The 18660-nt window shown below is 46.1% G+C and overlaps 1 protein-coding gene across 1 annotated transcript; it reads right to left on the bottom strand.

Moving 5' to 3' along the window:
- Positions 1 to 684: 684 nt before the first annotated feature.
- On the bottom strand, positions 685 to 17421 carry LOC142391757 (insulin receptor substrate 2-like). Its single transcript, XM_075477797.1, has 3 exons — positions 14489 to 17421; positions 13894 to 14393; positions 685 to 3551 (listed from the first exon to the last, which is right to left on the bottom strand). The coding sequence occupies exons 1-3, from the start codon at positions 17152 to 17154 to the stop codon at positions 3547 to 3549; spliced, it is 3171 nt and encodes a 1056-aa protein (XP_075333912.1). The 5' UTR covers positions 17155 to 17421; the 3' UTR covers positions 685 to 3546.
- Positions 17422 to 18660: the final 1239 nt, after the last annotated feature.

Genomic DNA, 18660 nt, shown 5'->3' with positions numbered 1-18660 from the left:
AAACACTTATACCGTTAACCATCGTCGTTTAATCGACTCAAACCATGAAATTAAGGCAAATCTATGGAGGAAAATGGAGGACAAAAAAAAATAGCATCCAGGGTTTAGCTGCTGCAGCCTTACTTTAAGCTTGTTTTAGCAAGCGTTTGCTGCATCTTCCACAGGGACAGCCTTACTTATTTCAGCAACACCATCCCAACAGAATGGTTCCATAATACCATTAGCAGCATTTAGCTGTTATGCTGCAAACAAGTGGAACAAACTGCCAGTGGAGATTAAACTTTCACCAAATGGAGACTTTTTTAAATCCAGGTTAAAAACATTTCTTTTCTCATGTGTCTATGCATGAAATCTGCACGATATCTTTTAATTTATCTAGACTGTTGCTTGTTTTTAAATTCATTTAAATTATTTTATTTGTTTCTCTTTATATCATTTTATGTATTTTTAATGCTTCTTCCACTCCCTGCTGCAATGCTTTTATTTTATGTAAAGCACTTTGAATTGTTTTGTACATGAAATGTGCTATACAAATAAATTTGATTTGATTTAATAAGAAAGTAATGGAGATATTAGACTAAAACTACAACACAGGAAGTTTTAGGCAGCTGACATCCTAAATCAATCAAAAAGGTAAACCTGTCCACTCTCTAAACTGCAGAATAAAAAAAAACGAAGACAAAGTTGTAACTCTTTAAATAAATTCATTTATTTCTGTTGGTTGCTACCAATAATTAATACAGACAAAAGCAATACTTGACTACCAGAATTTATAAATCATTATAATTATCTTGTGTGAGCATCACAATAAACAATATATCGAACTATGTACAATGGAAGACACACATCACATTCAAACTGAGTCAATCCGAGATCAGTCAGTGAAGAACAATCCGTCCATAGACACAGAGATGGGAAAAAAAATTTAAAAAAATAACAGCTTTTAGACGTGTTCAGAACAAAGTTCCCAGTAATGAAAACAAAATGCTTGGCAGAAAGAGAATGTACTTAATAAAAGAAAAAGAAAAAAAAAAAAAAAAAAAAAATCAACGTGATGTTACATTTGGTTCCACATTTGTAAACTAGATTTTATTCATGTCACTATTGCATATGCCATTAGGTAAAGTGTGTCAACAAGGCAAAGAGATCTCTATAATAAAATAAACAGAGTATTTTTTCATATAATTAAAGAGATTGTGAGGGGGAAAAAAAAAGCATACAATATACTGTACAACCACAAAGCAAAAAGCCCATCCCCCTTTTAAAAATCTGTAGCCAAAGTCTTTACACAGGAATATCATTGGTCAAATCTAACTACTCTGTGTAAAGTGTAATAGATTATTTTTCAGTTAAACTCTTTGTTTTATATAGACAATATACACAATCAAAACTCTGACGATAAATAGATGCCATAACTCAGTGTGGTACAGCTCCAATATTATTCAACACGTGTCAAAACCATTTTAAATGTGCGGCGGCGTTTCCACCAGCTCAGCGATACATTCAGACATTTAAAATTTGACAATCTACTGTACACGAAAAGGTTTGTGAGCCGGTTGGAGTCAGCACAGTAGACGGGACAAAGACCACAGTCGAGATGGAACGTTTTCTAATGCCCTGGCAGCCATTATGGAGGATCTTGGATAGTGGCAGTTTTTCAAATTCCAGCTCTTAATGTTTTAGTCAAGCTTCCACAAAAGAAAACGGACGACAGGAATTTTAAAAAACGCATTAAAAGATACATTTTAACTCTTTAATGGTATAACCAGTAGTTTTCAGAAGCTAATGTTGCAGTAGCTAGCTTGTTTTCTAAACTGGTCTGTTAGCATTATGCTACATGTTAGCATTTATCATTATCCTTCAAGTTACTTCGAGTTTAGAGAAACTTTTAGAGAAGAAATAACTTATTTCCTTTACAATTAATTCACTATATAACTTTGTTGCACTGAGTTTATTACAGTCCAGGGTTTTTCTGCGCCTTTGTTTGATCTGATAGCCATTAGCTAATGGTGTGCTGTTAGCGTACTTTAGCGAGATACTGTTGTATGATACATGTTGCGAAGTCTGTCTTTTACTCCCCTCTTCTTGTGTTTAGAGCATTTACCATCATCCCAGAACTGTTACATAATTATACTGTAAAAAAAACCAAAAACTTGGTACTATAGTTATGTGGTCTTGATTTAACTCGCAATATTACATAATTCTATTCAGGTAGCTCAATCTTACACGGTTTGCCATGTAATCTTAATTTCCAAGCCAGTGATTACTCAGTGAACCTCCATAATGGTGCCAGATGTTGCTGTAGGCCTTTTCCACTTCTTCTTCCAGTACAGCCCTCCTCTCCTTAGTGCTCCTTTCCCCTTTTACTTTCAGCCCCTGATCACCAACCAGAAAAAGTCTCAACCGTGCCCCCCCCAACCTCTACAATGTTGGCTCCCGCCCTCCATTATCCCTTCAACTTGACAGTTGTACAGTCAAACGATATCACAGCAGGATGGCCTGTGTTGAGCTACACAGCACGCCATAGGTTTGAAGGTAGGAGTGTTTGAGGTTTTCAGGCTCAAGCGACTGAGGAACTGCAGGATATACAGTGCCTGGTGTTGTAGGGTCTGAGCTAAGTTACAAAGTCATGCATAAGTCTTATAGACATTTAGAAATATATTCTTGTGAGTCCGTAGCTTTCAGTTGGACAAAAATAAACTGGGTTAGAATGAATAAGAAAGTATTACTTAAGAAAATACTTCAATATCAATAGAATAAATCCGATCTCACCAAGCAGCCCCACTGTTATGTACATTTCTGAAATAATATATATTTAATGGTAAACTAGGCATTTTGCTTCCACAAGAGAATAACAGTATAGAGATGTAGGTCCAAACAAACATACCTTTATAGAATATTTTTCTCTTATTTCATAGAAAACATAAAGGACAGTATACACATTAAGGCATTGAGTATGTCTTATCAGACATTCAGCATCCAAAAATAAATAAAATATCTAATCTAAATATATTTATATACTCAGTGTACCTTGGTATCCTCCCTCTGTAGGCCATATAAGCAGAATGCATTGTTCACTGGCATACCAGTTGCTCGTACTTCGTCTCAAAAACACACACACACACACACACGCACACACACACACACACACACACACTCGCACACAGACATAAAACTAGCCTCAAGTAAATAAATAGTATCTGGGTACCATCAAGCTTTGTTACCGTCTGACTATCCTTGCTTCTGTGCTTGTGCCAAAAAATTTGGGTCATGGGAGAAATGGCGTCTCAAAGTGCAGGGAACATGAGACGCACCAACACACACACCTGTCCTGCCTTCAGCAGATTCTCTCCATGCATAGATGGTGATCTGCTTGTTTCCTGTGTGTGTGTGTGTGTGTGTGTGTGTGTGTGTGTGTGATGCTGACAGTCCAGACAGTCTTTTCAGGCCACGGCGCCCGGCCGAGGGGCCGAGTTTTTTTTTTTTTGTGTGTTTTTATGAGCAGCAGGTGAGTCGAGATGCCAACCAAGAGGACAGATGAGTCCTTCAATCTGGAAGAGATTAAAAGAAGGAGAAACAGGAATTTAATAAAAAAAAATAGAAATATTCTCCATCATTCTTGTGTTAAGTTACTTACAAGGTAATACAACATTTCATACCAGTGAATACAGACCACTGGACGCATTCGTGATCTCAGGACATCATCAATATTTTCACCAATAACAGTTCAAACTAGGCAAGGCAAGGCATCTTTATTTATATAGCGCATTTCATACCACAGGCAACTCAATGTGCTTTACATAAAAACAAGCAATTTAAAGAGAATAAAAAAAATAGAATAAAAACTAGAAAGCTGCAGGCAGCTGTATGCGGGACCGAGGTGTGCGCACGTTGGGGCATGCGCTGGACGTCGTAGTCACGCAGCTCTGCCCACACGCACGATACCCTCTGCGTACGTACGAGCACATGACCCCAATGCGGGGACCATTTTTAAGTATTGTAGGGGGTGCCACTGAGCCATTTTGCTCCGCCCACACACGATACCCTTTGAATACGTACGCAGTGTTTCCCACACATAGACTAATTCGTGGCGGTGCGCCACAGATTCAACACCGGCCGCCACATATTGCGTTTCGTTATTATTATTTTTTTAACCCTATTTAAAAAAATACTCGTATTCGTTCAGCTGCATTTCCTTGCTGCTCTCCCTCCGTCTCTCTCGCATTGCCCCCACACACACAGCCCCTCCTCTCCGTGCTTCCCTGGAAGCGTGGAAGCTTGCTAGCTTAGATTAGCTCTATAGCTCTGGCCCAACCGAATGAAGACTGCTGGCGAAATTCACGAAAGGTTGGTATCACGTGCACCTTTATAAAATCATATATTAAAAAGTCCTATAAAGATATTTTATATTTTTAATACAATGTTGTCCCGTCCCGGCCCATAGCAAACAAGCGATTACGCCTTCTTTATAAAGTTAACTAGTCGCAAGTTTGCCGTAAAAAAAAAAAAAAAAAAAAGTAGTTGGGTTTGTCGGTCAAAACACTATCAGCTGTGAATTAAATAAAGTAGGTTTTTTAAACTCTTACACTGAATGTTTGCTGCTTCAATCCAGATGAGTATTGAAAAATATTTTTCGCGATTGAAAAAGAGACGTGCGTGTTGAGGATGAGGACCAGCCTGAACCGGAGGTATCAGTCTGAAACAGAGCTGAACAGTCCCACCAGTGTAATTAGCTATGTTATTAATTTGTTTACAATGAAGATGTGAAAATCTGCAGATAAGCCGCACCTGTGTCACCCACCGTGACACAGGTGTCACACATCCTTACGTCCCCCATCATTTTCCTTGATGGAGAAATTATCCAGGTTCTTAACTCCCAATGTGACATATATGTCACATTACAGATCTCTGACAGTAGGGGGTGGTGTTCTGGAAAAAAATTCTGAAATGGGTTCTATGTGGTCTATTTAGTCTGTGTTATAACCCCTTAATTTTAATTTAAGTAGAAATGGGTCTGGGTTTTTATGGGTTAATACAATAAAGTTTTGTGTGACCAATTATTAACGAAGGAATTATTTTGAAGAATTTTTTTTACCCCCCCCCCCACGGCCCACCACCACACATTGCCTCCACATCTGTGGGAAACACTGCGTACGAGGTCGTCAGGGTGGACGTGTGTGCCAAGTTTCATGACTTTGCGATGATGATAAGGCTTCCAAATCACAAACGCCATCACATGATTTTCACCGCACTGGCCACGCCCACATTGTTCAGAGTTTGGAAAAGTTTCTCCCCCCGCGCACTTTCCAACGCACTTTCCATCCAAAATGGCCGCCTTCCTGTGGGCGTGGGACCATGGCGGCATGAGACTTTTTTATGCGTCTGGGCATTATGAATGAGTGTACCGAACTTCGTCATCCCACGCTAAACTAACCCCAATGCGGGGACCATTTTTAAGCATCGTAGGGGGCGCTACAGAGTCAATGAGCGACTCCCAAAAATATAAAGTTTAGATTCTTTCATGTCGCCGACTGGCAGGTGGCACTCGCAAAATTTCAAGAGTTTTCAAGCACCTTTTGCAAAGAATAATAAGAAGAAAGAAGAATCCTTACAGATACAATAGGGTCCTTGCAGTTTCACTGCTCGATCCCTAATTAAAACACAGTTAAAAGCAATCAAAGAAGAGGGGAAAAAGAAAAATATAAACTCAACCATAAGCACACGGAAAGAGAAATGTTTTTAACCTGGATTTAAAAGTGCTTACAGTTGGGGCTGATTTCAGTTCTGCTGGTAGTTTGTTCCAGTTGTGTGCAGCATAACAGCTAAAAGCTGCTTCACCGGGTCCAGTTTGAACTCTGGGCTCCACTAACTATATTCTTTAACGACAAAACATTTCTGCGACATGTTTTTTATTAACAGTTTGTAGTCTGATTGCAACAACGGTCCCAATTAAAATGGGCCTCTGAGAGTGTGGACATGAGAGGATTGAGAGAACACAATGTTACAAGGTGAACTCATTCACAGATTCAGATGATTGTTACCGTGCCACGAAAACAACGCGATTCATTTCACTTAACTGGCAGGAACAGTGAGTGCTGCACACCAAGGACAGTTCACTTCAAACCAAAGAAAACACGTGGAAGCTTTGTGTACCTGAACACGTTGCTTTCCCCATGGCTGATGTTTATTAATCACATTATGAAGTGTTTGAATGTGTGTTTACAAGTGACGGTTAGTTGTTTTCTGTGCTCAACACGCCAGCTGTTTGGTCTGGAAAGCTCTTGGTGGAAAGTTGTTTTGTGTTTGTTTTCCTTCCAAGCAGACAGATTTTCTTGTAACATTTTACAGTCGTCTTGATCAATAGTTCGCCAGACTTTCTGAAGGTCTTTCAAAGTTTTTCTTTGGACATTTTCTGCTTTTTCACTCAATTTTAGTCCAGTCTAGTCCACTTAACTCTGATATATGAACCATTCAGGCAGGAAAAAGGCTCCTAACTCAAGGGATGAACCAGTGTTGTGTCCACACAGAACAGACAACTTAGCAAAGAAGCCATTGAAATTGGATCTTTAGGCACTTTGTTCTCATTTCTTTAGTTGCATCTATGAAAAATAATCCTCATTTCTTTATATTCTCCTTCCAAGCAGCCAGACTTTCTTGTGACATTTTAAACTGGTCTAGATTAATAGTTCTCCAGGCTTTCTGAAGGTCTTTCTTTGGACATTTTCTGCTTTTTCACTCATTTTCAAGCACAAAAAATGCACCAAACTCAAGGGATGAACCAGTGTTGTGTCAGCACATAACAAACAACTCATTTCTTTAGTTGCATCTGTGAAAAACAGCAAAGATAACACAGTCTGACAGACAGAAAACAGGATTTCTGCAGCAACAAGGTGATTCCCAAAGAGCTGTTAGCTGAAAACTTGGCATATCTCAGCATGGTGTGCAGTGTGTCCTTAAAACATTTGAGGAAACTGGACAAGTGGAGGACAAAAGAAGAAGTGTCAGGCCTAAAGAACTATCTACAGCAGATGAACAGGATCTGAAAGTGATGTCCTTAAGAAAGAGGAAAAAATCCAGCAAAGCCCTGACACAGGAGCTGAGAGATGCATCTGGACCTTCAGCTGATCCATCTGCTGTTGGCCCAAGCCTCATCAGAAATGGGCTCCATGGAAGGGTGGCTGTCAGGAAGCCGTTCTTAAGGAAGGGAAACAGGGAGAAAAGGCTGAGCTGTGCCAAAGGACACAAGAAGTGGGCTGAAAATCAGTGGCAGCAGGTCTGATGGAGGGATGAATCCTCCCCAGAGCCCGGAGCTCAACATTACTGAAGCAGTGTGGGATCATGTTGGCAGAGAACGGAACAAAAGGCAGCCCACATCCAAAGAAGAGCTTTGGGATGTCCTTCAAGAAGCCTGGAGAACTATTCCTGCAGACTCCTTAAAGAAAGGACAGAAAGCTGGTCTGAGAGGGTTCAGACTGAGTTGGAGGATAAAGGAGCTCAGAGCAGATGTTCACTTAAGAGCTGCACAAACCCTGTTTTATTTCCATTTATGTTTGCACACATTTCAGTTAATCACCGGAACTATTTCCTGTTTCCTTGGAAATCAATAAAGAAATGTGGAGTGGATCAAGACTTTTGCACCGCACCGTATTTGTATACGTTTATATACGTGTGCATGTGCATGTGCATGTGCATGTGCATGTGTGTGTGTGGGAGTGGGGAAAAGCTATGCAAAAATCGTAATTACATAATCTGGGATGTAGAGTGGGGGTTGGGGGTCTCGTGTCACGCTGCTGCCTTGTTGCTATGGACACACGTTGAGCAGTGGAAGACCAGCAGCATCTGTGATATTACACACAGAGTAACTCCGGCTGCATTTATGCTGCGACAGATGTTGAAAACTATGAGGTTTTATGGTGTGTTATCCCGTGTGAGTGGCGGTGGCGAGGGTTAGGAAAGGGGGACGTGGAGGTTTGGAGGGATGGGTGGTGGTGGTGGTGGTGGGGGGGGCTGTAGAGGAGCTACATTCTTTCAGAAGGCTCCTGCAGGAGATGTCTTTGGGTTTGTATCCCTGTGAGGTTGGTGAGAGTCTTTTAAAAGCCAGTCAGACGACCTCAAAAATGTGCGGCGGTCAGCCTGAGAGCAAAGCTGTTTTTCTTAGTTCCTGAAAAGTTGCCATTTTTGAAGCCGTCACTCGGTTCACATACAGAGAAGCAGCCGAGAAAAACAATCGTCCTCAGCAAACAGCATTTCCCTCCACAGAAGTTCATATTTAGATCTTCTTTAAGCATTTCCAGAATAATAAAATGACTGTTTTAACCCGACAGTCATGAGCCAGGTGTGCCTTCTGAAGTTTGGGCAGGCTGAAGTGAACAAACGACCACAACTCGTGTTGCGTATTCCAGGGGGTTACGTCGCCTCTCACTGATCTCGCCCACAGAGGCAGTAATCTCATCTGGAGCCGCGGTTGGCTAAATGTGGGGAACGCTGGCCACGCAGTTATCTAGCAGTTAGCGCTTCTGTCTGGAACATCCCGGCCTACTTTAGTCCCCCCTCCGCCTCCCTAAGCCATGACACACACACGCCTGGAAACTCTGACACGAGCGTTTGGGGGTTACGTGTGCACGTTAGTGCTCTTTGTATCACATAACAGGGCATACCTTGGTGACGTGAAACGCTTTGTTCTCTCTGATGTAAATCAAACTGCTTAACAGCTGGTGTGTGTGTGTGCGTGTGTGTGTGTGTGTGTGTGTGTGTGTTTGTGTGCACGGATGCAGCAGAGGTTGGACCATCAGGCTGATGGGTGCAATCAGGTGTCACCTTAATGAGTAAACCTTCAAAACACAGAAAGTGCATGTGACACACAGAGAGGGGAAAACGGAGTCATGTGAGCTCATTTTAGTCACACTTTGTTGGTTTATTATCACGAGGCCACATTTAGTTGCAACTGCAGTGAAAATAAACAGGTTTTCTGACTGAAAAAGCAAAACAATATCCCTGAACTATCCCTTTACACAATGAATGAACCTTTTGAATCAGTTTAGGGACGGCTGTGCATCTGCACCCGTCTCGCTGGCTTTCCCTTCAAACACCACAACAAGCAAACGCATCGACTCCACGCGCGTAACGCAGACACGCAGGAAACACTCGTGCATCCCGCGTTTGGACGGCCGCGCCGCGTCCTCTTCGCAGTGACATCACTCCCATTACGACCGACAAACCGCACGATGCGAAGGGGGAAGCAGGATTTGAGTAGATGGATGCCTCTAATCTGGCTCACACATTACACACACACACACACAGACGCACACTCGCTGCTGATGGTCATGCTCTCTGGATGAGGCAGATGGTCGGCCATCATTAGTGGAGGGATAGTGAGTAGGTAGGCGTGTGCGTGTTGGTGTGCTCGTGTGTGCGTGGGACACGGAAATTGGTGTGATAAGAGTGTTTGTGTGCGTGTGAAGATAGGGCAGAGTGGCAGGTGTTTACCCCTCCCCCCGTTACACCCCCAGACACACACACTCGCACACAGTTGCCCTCTGGAAAGTGGCCATCTGCCACAAGCACTCTGGAGGGACTTCAAGTGGGGGGCTCCGTTTTTTCAAGCCCCCCTTAACACATTTTTCACCAGAACAGTGAAAAAGTCTCGATGCATCCTGCATCTCTCAGCTCCTGTGTCAGGTCTTTGCTGGATTTTTTCCTCTTTCTTAAGGACATCACTTTCAGATCCTGTTCATCTGCTGGAGATAGTTCTTTAGGCCTGACACTTCTTCTTTTGTCCTCCACTTGTCCAGTTTCCTCAAATGTTTTAAGGACACACCGCGCACCATGCTGAGATATGCCAAATTTTCAGCTAACAGCTCTTTGGGAATCACCTTGTTGCTGCAGAAATCCTGTTTTCTGTCTGTCAGACTGTGTTATCTTTGCTGTTTTTCAGAGAAGAAACTAAAGAAATGGGAACAAATGATGTGTCTCTGTGACAGGCTGCTGGGAACAAAGTGCCTAAAGATCCAGTTTAAAATGGCTTCTTTGCTAAGTTGTCTGTTCTGTGTGGACACAACACTGGTTCATCCTTTGAGTTAGGAGCCTTTTTCCTGCCTGAATGGTTCACAGGTCAGAGTGAAGTGGCTTAACAAAGAAAAAACACAATCTGAACTGAAAATGGATGAAAAAGGCAGAAAACGTCCAAATAAAAGCTATCGATCGAGACCACTGTAAAATATTACAGGAAAGTCTGACTGCTTGGAAGGAAAATGTAAAGAAATGAGATCTGGATCAGGACTTCTGCTCCTTTAAATTAATTTACTTTATCTGTTCTATCTAATAGATTTGACTCACTACCTTAATTTTGCTGCAAAACAACGACTTTTAGTCATAATTTACCATTTTTTTTCAGTATAAAAGCATTAACTTTCCTCATTTTTGTCCTGTCGGATCGTTTGAATTTGTTATCTTTGCTGTTTTTCACAGATGAAACTAAAGAAATGGGAACAAATGATGTGTCTCTGTGACAGGCTGCTGGGAACAAAGTGCCTAAAGATCCAGATTAAAATGGCTTCTTTGCTAAGTTGTCCGTTCTGTGTGGACACAACACTGGTTCATCCCTTGAGTTAGGAGCCTTTTTCCTGCCTGAATGATTCATATATCAGAGTTAAGTGGCTTAACGAAGAAAAAAAAAACTAATTCTCTGTTTAGAATTTAGATTTATTTGATATTATTTACTTAGTTTTTAGTTGATAATTAGTATTTTTGTTTAATTTTAGTTGTTTAGGATAAATTGGTGTGTGATAATTTAAATAATTTTTTGTTTGTGAAATGGGCGTTTCACACATAAATACTTGGTTTTAGGGAGCTCTGGACGCACTTGGGTGGTCACATTGTTTTTTACCAGTTCTCAGTCGTCAGTCAATCAGTGGGTGAACGGGTGAGGCAAGCAGGCAGAAAGTGCTGGAATCAGAGCATGAGAGGCAGGAAGGGATCCTGTGAAGCTGCCATGTTTGGTTTTGCCTGCAAACTTGGAATAAATCCATGATGAACTATATTTTTGACGTTTTGGACCTTTAGTACTGCGTAAACCAGTGCGTCAAGTGACTATTTGAGTTACGTTTAATTTTAGTTTGGTCACCTTTAAGGCAAAAGTTTTTTCTATTATTTTCATAGACAAATAGTCACTACATTCAAGTGCAAGGAAAACTTTGAAAGACCTTCAGAAAGCCTGAATAACTATTTCTCAAGAACATTTTAAAAGATAACAAGAAAGTCTGGCTGCTTGGAAGAAAAATAAAAAAATAAATGAGGGCTGGATCAGCTGTTTTACACAGTTCTGTGCATCTGGCTGCAGTAAAAATGAGCGGGACCTGCTCGCCAGCGTCAGATAAAGGTATTAGTCAGAGGAGGAGCTGGAAACAGAGACGGCTGACTTGGCTAATCTGGGTCAGGTACAGAACATCCACCTGGCTGAGCTGTGGCGAGCCGGGGCCGTCGATGGAGACAGCCAGCTTTGGGTGGAGCAGAGGTAAACACCACCTTCAAGGCACATGGGCTGGCAAAACAAAGAGGTAAACAAACTTCTGACCCTCGTGCCAGGCATCCATGTTGACAGTCACGCGTCTCACTAAAGGGGCAAATGTGAAGCTTCACGGGGAAGTTGTAGTTGACAGGTTTGGGCAGAAGTTACCGAGGGTTAACCGATTAGCAGAGGTGTGTGGCTGGTTTTAGGTCAGAACGGCGCCTGGTCTGACGTCCTGATAAACACGCAATCAAAGCTCTCTGAGCCAAAACCCCTGCCGTGTACTTTGACCTCCTTCACCCCACTTCACCGTAAACAGGCGATCGGATCTGCCGCTCTCCCAGAATGCACCTCGCTCAAAGCAGGTCTCACCGACGAGTCTGTTGTCATTGCTTTAAAAAGCCAAAGCCCCTCCCTCCTCTTTCCACCACGCATACAAGCCTCCGGTCCAGACCCCCCCCCCCACTCCCTCTGCTTGTCTTACTTCTGCTAAGTGAACAGCCTAATGAGGCAGAAGGGCAGCAGAGTGCACGTGCCATCCTGTCCCATTATGCACGCATTCATTCCCTCTCCTTCAAACTGAAAAACAAACCGGCCTCCTATACGTCTCTGCACATCTCAGAGGATGCAGGCTACACCACCCGACTGCTCCGCATGCGTACGTGCGAGGCTCCACATGCGTGTCCCTCCGTCTCTTGTCTCGGGTACAAGCTTCATGAGCATATTCTCACACCTCCCGAACACAGAGTGCGGTCACGGCTAAGATGAAACAAACACCGTCACACAGCAGAAAAAAAAAAAAAAAGCAAAAACAAAGCTTCTCCTGGGGGAAAAAAGGAGCTGATTTTTCCATATTTTACAGATTGTGGGGGTGGATCTTTGTTGGTACATTCCAACTTATTTACCAGAGCATCACTTACTGTGCAAATAGGAATTACTCGGGTCGCATTTTTCTGTTCCGTGTGCTAAAAATGAAACCTCTGCCTGTACACAGGGGCTTTGTGGTCAAATAAAAGGCACTTTTATCCTAATGGCCAGGAGACAAAAACAGGCCTCTTTCACAGAAACTTTTCAAACCTGCTCAGGCAGGAATGTGGAGCGTGACCTCTAGTTACCTGACGGCCCCCCCTCCCCTGCACACACATCTACTTACGCTGGGCCTCACATGTAGGGGGGTTCAACGCTTACCCCCGACCCCCTTTGCACCACCCACCCCGCCAAACATCTACGTGCTGTCGAGCACATGCGAGCTGACTGGGACTAGGGGTCAAATTTGGCTTTAAAGTCAACACCGCCGCCCTCCCGCCTCTCCGATCTGTTTACACCGTCTGCTGTCCCAGCTTTATTTTGCTCGCTGGGATATTCTGGGACGCAGCATCGATCGCAGGATGGTGGGAATAAAGGGGGTGCATGGAGGTCACATTGATGTGCAACACATCCTAATGCCTACCCAACTGAAAAACAACGGCCGGAAATGCCCTCGGCTCGGGGTGATGTTACAACTGACAGAAAAGGCTCGGCTGTCAGCGTTTGAGTTTTACACACTTAATAAAGATCAACCTTCACGCTTCCGTATTATAAATTCCTGGAGGCGTATTGCAGAACGTTAATCTTTAATCAGTTACTTCCATTCATAACGAGGCATCTGCAGCAAGGCGGCCTTGTTTACTTCGTAGCTCTCAGCCTGATCACGTTTCACGGCAGCCTTGTGCTGCATTCAGACAGTGCGGGAAATACCGGTGTCGCATTACACTGAGGAGCTCAAAATCAGGGAGGGGAAATTTTTTTTCAGAGAATGACGGTAAATCTCCCTTTTGTTTGGACGAAGCACAACGGCACCCTGCTGTTTAAGCCTAAAGGTGGATTGTTCCCAGAAGCGAAGACCAAAGTCAGAGCTCAGAGCTCAGAGCCCAGGAGCAGTCTGTGAAGGCAGCGTCAGCACCACCAACTTATGTGCTCTGAAATCCACAGAGCCAATTTGAAATCAGAGGAAACGCAGCTCGCTTTCATCTTTGGGTGTTTCAGCAGTTAAAAAGAGACACTTCACACCTGTCAAACAGCACCCAGATAGCAGACACATTTGGGCTTCATCTGGGCTACTTTTAGCACTCATGGCACAGTAGTGGCGCTGGCAAGTGTTAAAAGTGGGGCAGTCGTGGGTCAGAGGTCATGAGCCGGCCCTTAGGCTACTGCAGGTACTATATGGGCCAGATGTGACGTGCTGTTAGGCAGCTGCATTCACTCTGAGTCAACGCTGCCATTCAAAACCAAATGTGGGTCACAGAAAGCTGCAGATGTGAACCATGTTTGCTATCTGGGTAACGGCTAAAATGACTTTCAGAGAGAAGTCATTTAAAAGCTGTGCAGCTGATATAAAGCTCACGCACCTTTGGCAGTGGTTGCAGCCTCCTTGAAGCCCAAACAGACGTATGGTGAGCTGTGTAATCCATTGATGTCCCCTTTGCAGCTGCTGGTGGCTTTAAAGCCCACCAGGTCTCCGCACTTCTCCACGTCCCTGTTGTCGAGGAGGTTCAAGGCGATGTAGTTGAGTCCGTTAGAGTAGCCGGCCGAGCTCTGCCGGTTCACCGGGCTGCCGTACTCCTCGTCGGAGCCCTCGCTGCTCCGGGACGAGATGTTCTCCACCGAGCTGGGCCTCTTCACCGCCTCGCCGTGGGCGAAGGAGGGAAAGACCGGGGTCACGGTGGCGGTGGAGGAGAAGGTTTCCGAACTGTGGCGCCGCCGCCCCTGCGGATTGGCTCGAATAACCTTGGCGGCGCAATCCGGGTCCACCGTGGAGGCAGAGGCGGCGCCGAGCAGGAAGACGCCGATGTTTTCTGGGACACCTTGATCCTCCAGGGAGGGCGGCCTCTCCCTGCTGGTCTGGCAGCTGGAAAACAGCGTTTAAAACATCATGTGTATTTCTTTCTCGTGCTTTTCTCGTTACCAGTGGACACAACGTTTATTCACGGACTTTTTACATACCTTGCTGAACTCTGTGGGACGAGCTGCGGGGGCGAGCTGGTCATCCCAAAGGTCATCTCAGTGTAGTCATTTTTCACCTCATCATCGAGGCGCTGGGAGCCTTTCTCACCTTCCACACGGTACACCCTATCCTCCTCTGAGCAGGAGGATAACTCTGGGAGCGTGTCCAAGCGCTCAGCGGGAGTGCCAGCCTCCTTTGGCGAGTGGGACCCCAGCTCCAGGTTGATGTAGTTCGTCAGAGACAACCTCCCCGGACCCCCACCGCTGGACCCAAGCGATGAAGACTGGCTCTCTGTGGACACAACGGAGGGCGGCGAGGATCTGCTGCTGCTGAAATCGATGTTGATGTACTCGCCGGGGCTCCTGGGCTCTCCGGGGAGGGGGTGCTCGTTCATGCTGGGCAGGGTCCTCAGGGTGTCCAGAGAAAGCCTGTTGGGCCGGCCCAGCCTGCCCCGGTAGGTCAGACTCTCTGCTCGGTTGTGTCTGACCGGGGACGGCACCGAGGGGCTCAGCGGGGAAGTCTGAGCCGCGCTCGGCTGCATCACTGAATAATAGTCCGACTCTGCCCTCTGCCTCAAACTCTGGGGGCTCATCAACACGTACTGGCTGCCGTCTTCACTCTTAGACGACTGAAGTTTAGCGGGCAGCGTGAGGGAGCCGTTCTGATAGGTCGGCCGAACCGATGCCGGTTCACCAGCCAGCAGGCCCAGGTAGTAATCAGGTGAGGTCTGGAGAGGAGGTGGGTTTCCAGGCGACATGTTCATGTATTCACCATGCCTGTCCGGGCTCTCAATGGAGGATTTGGACCCGCACCACATCCTCATGTAGCCGCTGTCCTCCAGAGAGCTGCTGCAGGGAGAAATGGTCTTGTAGCCGCCGCCGCCGGCGGCCTGGGGGTGCACGCGAGGGTTCACGATCTGCTTCGGCGCCGATACACACATGGGGCTCATGGGCACGTAATTGTCTGTCTTGCCTGACTGAGGCGCTACACCCGGCGTCATGGGCATGTAGCCGTCATCGGCAAGGTTACTGCTGGAGCTCCTGGATGAACCGATTTCTATGTCTCCATAATCCTCGGGATAGCACACTTTGGGGGAGGCGGAGTGGGAGTTTTGTCTGTTGGCCATCTTCATGAGCGTGTAGTCATCCAGGGAGGCCGAGGACAGCGGCGCCACCACCCTCTGTTGGCGTGGCGTGGTCAGGGAGTGTGTTCGCTTCCTGTAAGCCTTGTCAAAGGCCGAACCCTCGCCCCCCGCTGCCAGACCGTTGGCTCCTTCCATTATCATGTAGCCACAGGGGTCGCTGGTGTCCCGGGATGGAGGTGTGCTGGACAGGGAGTCTGGGGTGTCGCTGCGGGTCAGGTACAGGAACCTGGGCTCACCTGGGCTGGAGCTGTAGTCATCACAGAGCATGAAGCCGGTGTCGCTGAGGGAGCCGGAGATGGAGGCGTTGCAGCTGTAGGGCCGCCTGGCTTTGTCAGGGGTGGAGACGCCGGCCCCTCTTCTGGGAGACATGCTGATGGGGCTGGAGGCGGCCGGGGGGGAGTTGGACACGGGCATGGAGCGGCTGTGATGGAGATTGGACTCGAGCATTCTGCAGGTGCGCCCGCTGCTGAGGGTGTGGGACCTGCTGAGATGGTTCCCACAGCTGGGGCTGGTGGGACTCCCGATCACAGATATGGACATGGACACGGGCCGGGTCACGCTGCCGTCCCCCTCACTGGCCGTTCTGATCCGACAGGAAGTGAACTTCCTCCCTGGAGACGTGGCTGCTGTGCTGTCCGTCCTGGACCTCCTCACCAGGCCGGTCTGACTCGGGGGAAGGTTGTTGAGGTTGCGTCGCGTGGGCACAGAGATGGGGTTGGTGCTGGCCGACTGGCTCTTGCTCCTCGGCCTGAACTCCGACAGCTCCTTCATCGCTTTCATGGCCTCCAGGATGGTCTCGTGGATGTTCTGCGCCACCACCGAGTCCTCGGCCTGCATCCAGAACTCCCCGGGCCCGGTGACCGCAGACCGGCCCACCTCTATGAAGAAGAAGCTGTCCGAGTGGCCGCATCTCCTGATGTTCATCAGCTGTAAACTGACAGCAGCTGTTTCAGAGTTCAGTTTGACAAAGCTGATGGTCCGGCTGGACAAACACAGCCTGTACACTCCAGTGAGGTTCTTTATCTGACCCAAGCCTTTGGATTTCAGGTTGACCTGCCATACCTCCTTATAGACAGTGGCTGCAGGAGCAATGAGTCCGTAGCTGGCTTCCTCAAAGCCCACTAAAGAGGAGGTGGAAGCGGGGCTGTCGAACACTTTCCCCTCTGCTATTAGGTCGGTCAGCACCATGAACCAGTCCTCCTGCTCCTGCTCGTTCTCTGCAGCCACAGCGAAGTACTCGTCCTTGGTGTAGAGGGCAATGAGGTGCTTGTGTTTGGCGTCGGCCCGTTTGTTTACGCACAGACAGGAGTCCAAAGTTATGACCCGCTTCGCAGCGGACTTGTTCCTCCATTTCTTCTCGCTTTCGTAATACTCCAGCCGGGCAGGGCAGCGCTCCGTCGGCTCCCGGAGCACGAAAAAGCGCCTGTGTCCGTGCTTCTGCTTCCTCAGGTATCCGCACTTCTTCACGTCATTGGTCCCATTAGATAACAGGTGTCCTCCCGGTGCCGGAGGACTTGCCATCTCTCTCTGCTTCTCTTAAAAGTCCGGATCGGCAGAAACAGCAACGCAGTAAAACTCACAGTGACAAAAAAGGAAAAAAAGACTTGAAATGTAACCAGTTTTCTTCTTTTTCTTTTTAAAAAAAAACAAAACCAACAAATAAAAAGTCTAATCCATAACAGACGCAGATGAATGTCCGCCAGGGAAAAAGAAACAGTGCAGTGAGAGCGAACCAGTGACTGGTCTGATCCTGGAGAAAAACAACATGTGACGCTGCTGCTCTAAAAACAGAATAAAACACAGAGTCATAGGGGGGCGGGGCGTCGTGCAGGGGCAGTGCCTGTCCATCATCCCCCCAGCTGGCCGCCTATTGGCTGGTTCAATCATTCAAGAAAGGCAAGCCCCGCCCCCGCTCTCCTGTACAGAGACAGAAAACATCACAAGCCCTTCAAGAAATGTGCATTCCCGTTCATGCTGCTGTGAAATGAAAGCAAAAACTCTCTCACACCCAAAGCCTCGCTTTAAGTATATTTAACTTAAAAGCAGGGAGGCATTTTGAATGTGACGAGCGGGCCAACTGAGCCCATTTGGATTAATAAGGATTTGAAATGTGCAACACAATGCTGGATTGTAACCATTCATTTGTCAGGCAGTGAGACTGTAAACAACCCTGACGTCTCAAGCTTACATAAGGAGTGTTGTGGCCTATTTTTAAACCTGTGGGTATTCCTCTCCAGCTGTAGCGCTGCATTTCCCATTTCAGTCCATCACCATTCAAACTCCACTCCAGCTCTCTGACTAAATGTACTTATCTCCATGCTCATTATCTCTTGGAAAAGTGGCTTTTGTTTCCTTAAAAAGAAGGAGTCGGAACGGCGTGTTTTTGCCCGGGACTTGGTGTTCTGTTGTGCTCGTGCTGAGGGGAAAACAGCCGTCTCACACTTTGAGGAGGCAAAAGCAAATGCGTCAGAGGCTCGAGTCCAGCCACGAGCTGCAGAAATGCTGCCATCATCTGGCAGCTGGGGCTCACTCAACCTTTCCCAGAAATGATTCATGCAAAGAGAAAAAAAAACAACGTCTTTACAGTAAGAATCATAATCAAAGGTGAGCAAAAGGCGGCAGGGACAGTGGTGATTAATGAGCGCTTGCGGCAGGAGGCTGTGAAGGCTCTGGCATCTGCTCATCAGATCATCCTGGTAATTATGTCAGTAATTCTGCCTGTGATCTTCATCATCATTAGTCATGTCCATGTGGGGAGGGGGAGGACCCCCCTGCTGTGAGCACACACTTGGATTGTTTTTTATAATCTCCCAACAAGCAGATTATACCTCAATCTCTGAGTTGTCCGTGTAATAGATGAGGGTATCCTGCTTCTTAATGAGCAACAGCCTCACAGATACTACAGATTAAGGCTAATCCCTGCCCTCTTTTAACACTATTGCTCTTATTACTGTTATTGTTGATGTGTCCGATTCAGATTGAAGGCATTTTTCCTGTCTTTGCAGGTGTGAAATCATTAGGGTTTAA

This window comes from Odontesthes bonariensis, chromosome 11 (assembly GCF_027942865.1).
Source record: "Odontesthes bonariensis isolate fOdoBon6 chromosome 11, fOdoBon6.hap1, whole genome shotgun sequence".
Lineage (NCBI taxonomy): Eukaryota > Metazoa > Chordata > Actinopteri > Atheriniformes > Atherinopsidae > Odontesthes > Odontesthes bonariensis.
Note: the sequence above shows the minus strand (reverse complement) of the source record. Positions and strands in the feature narration are given on the sequence as shown.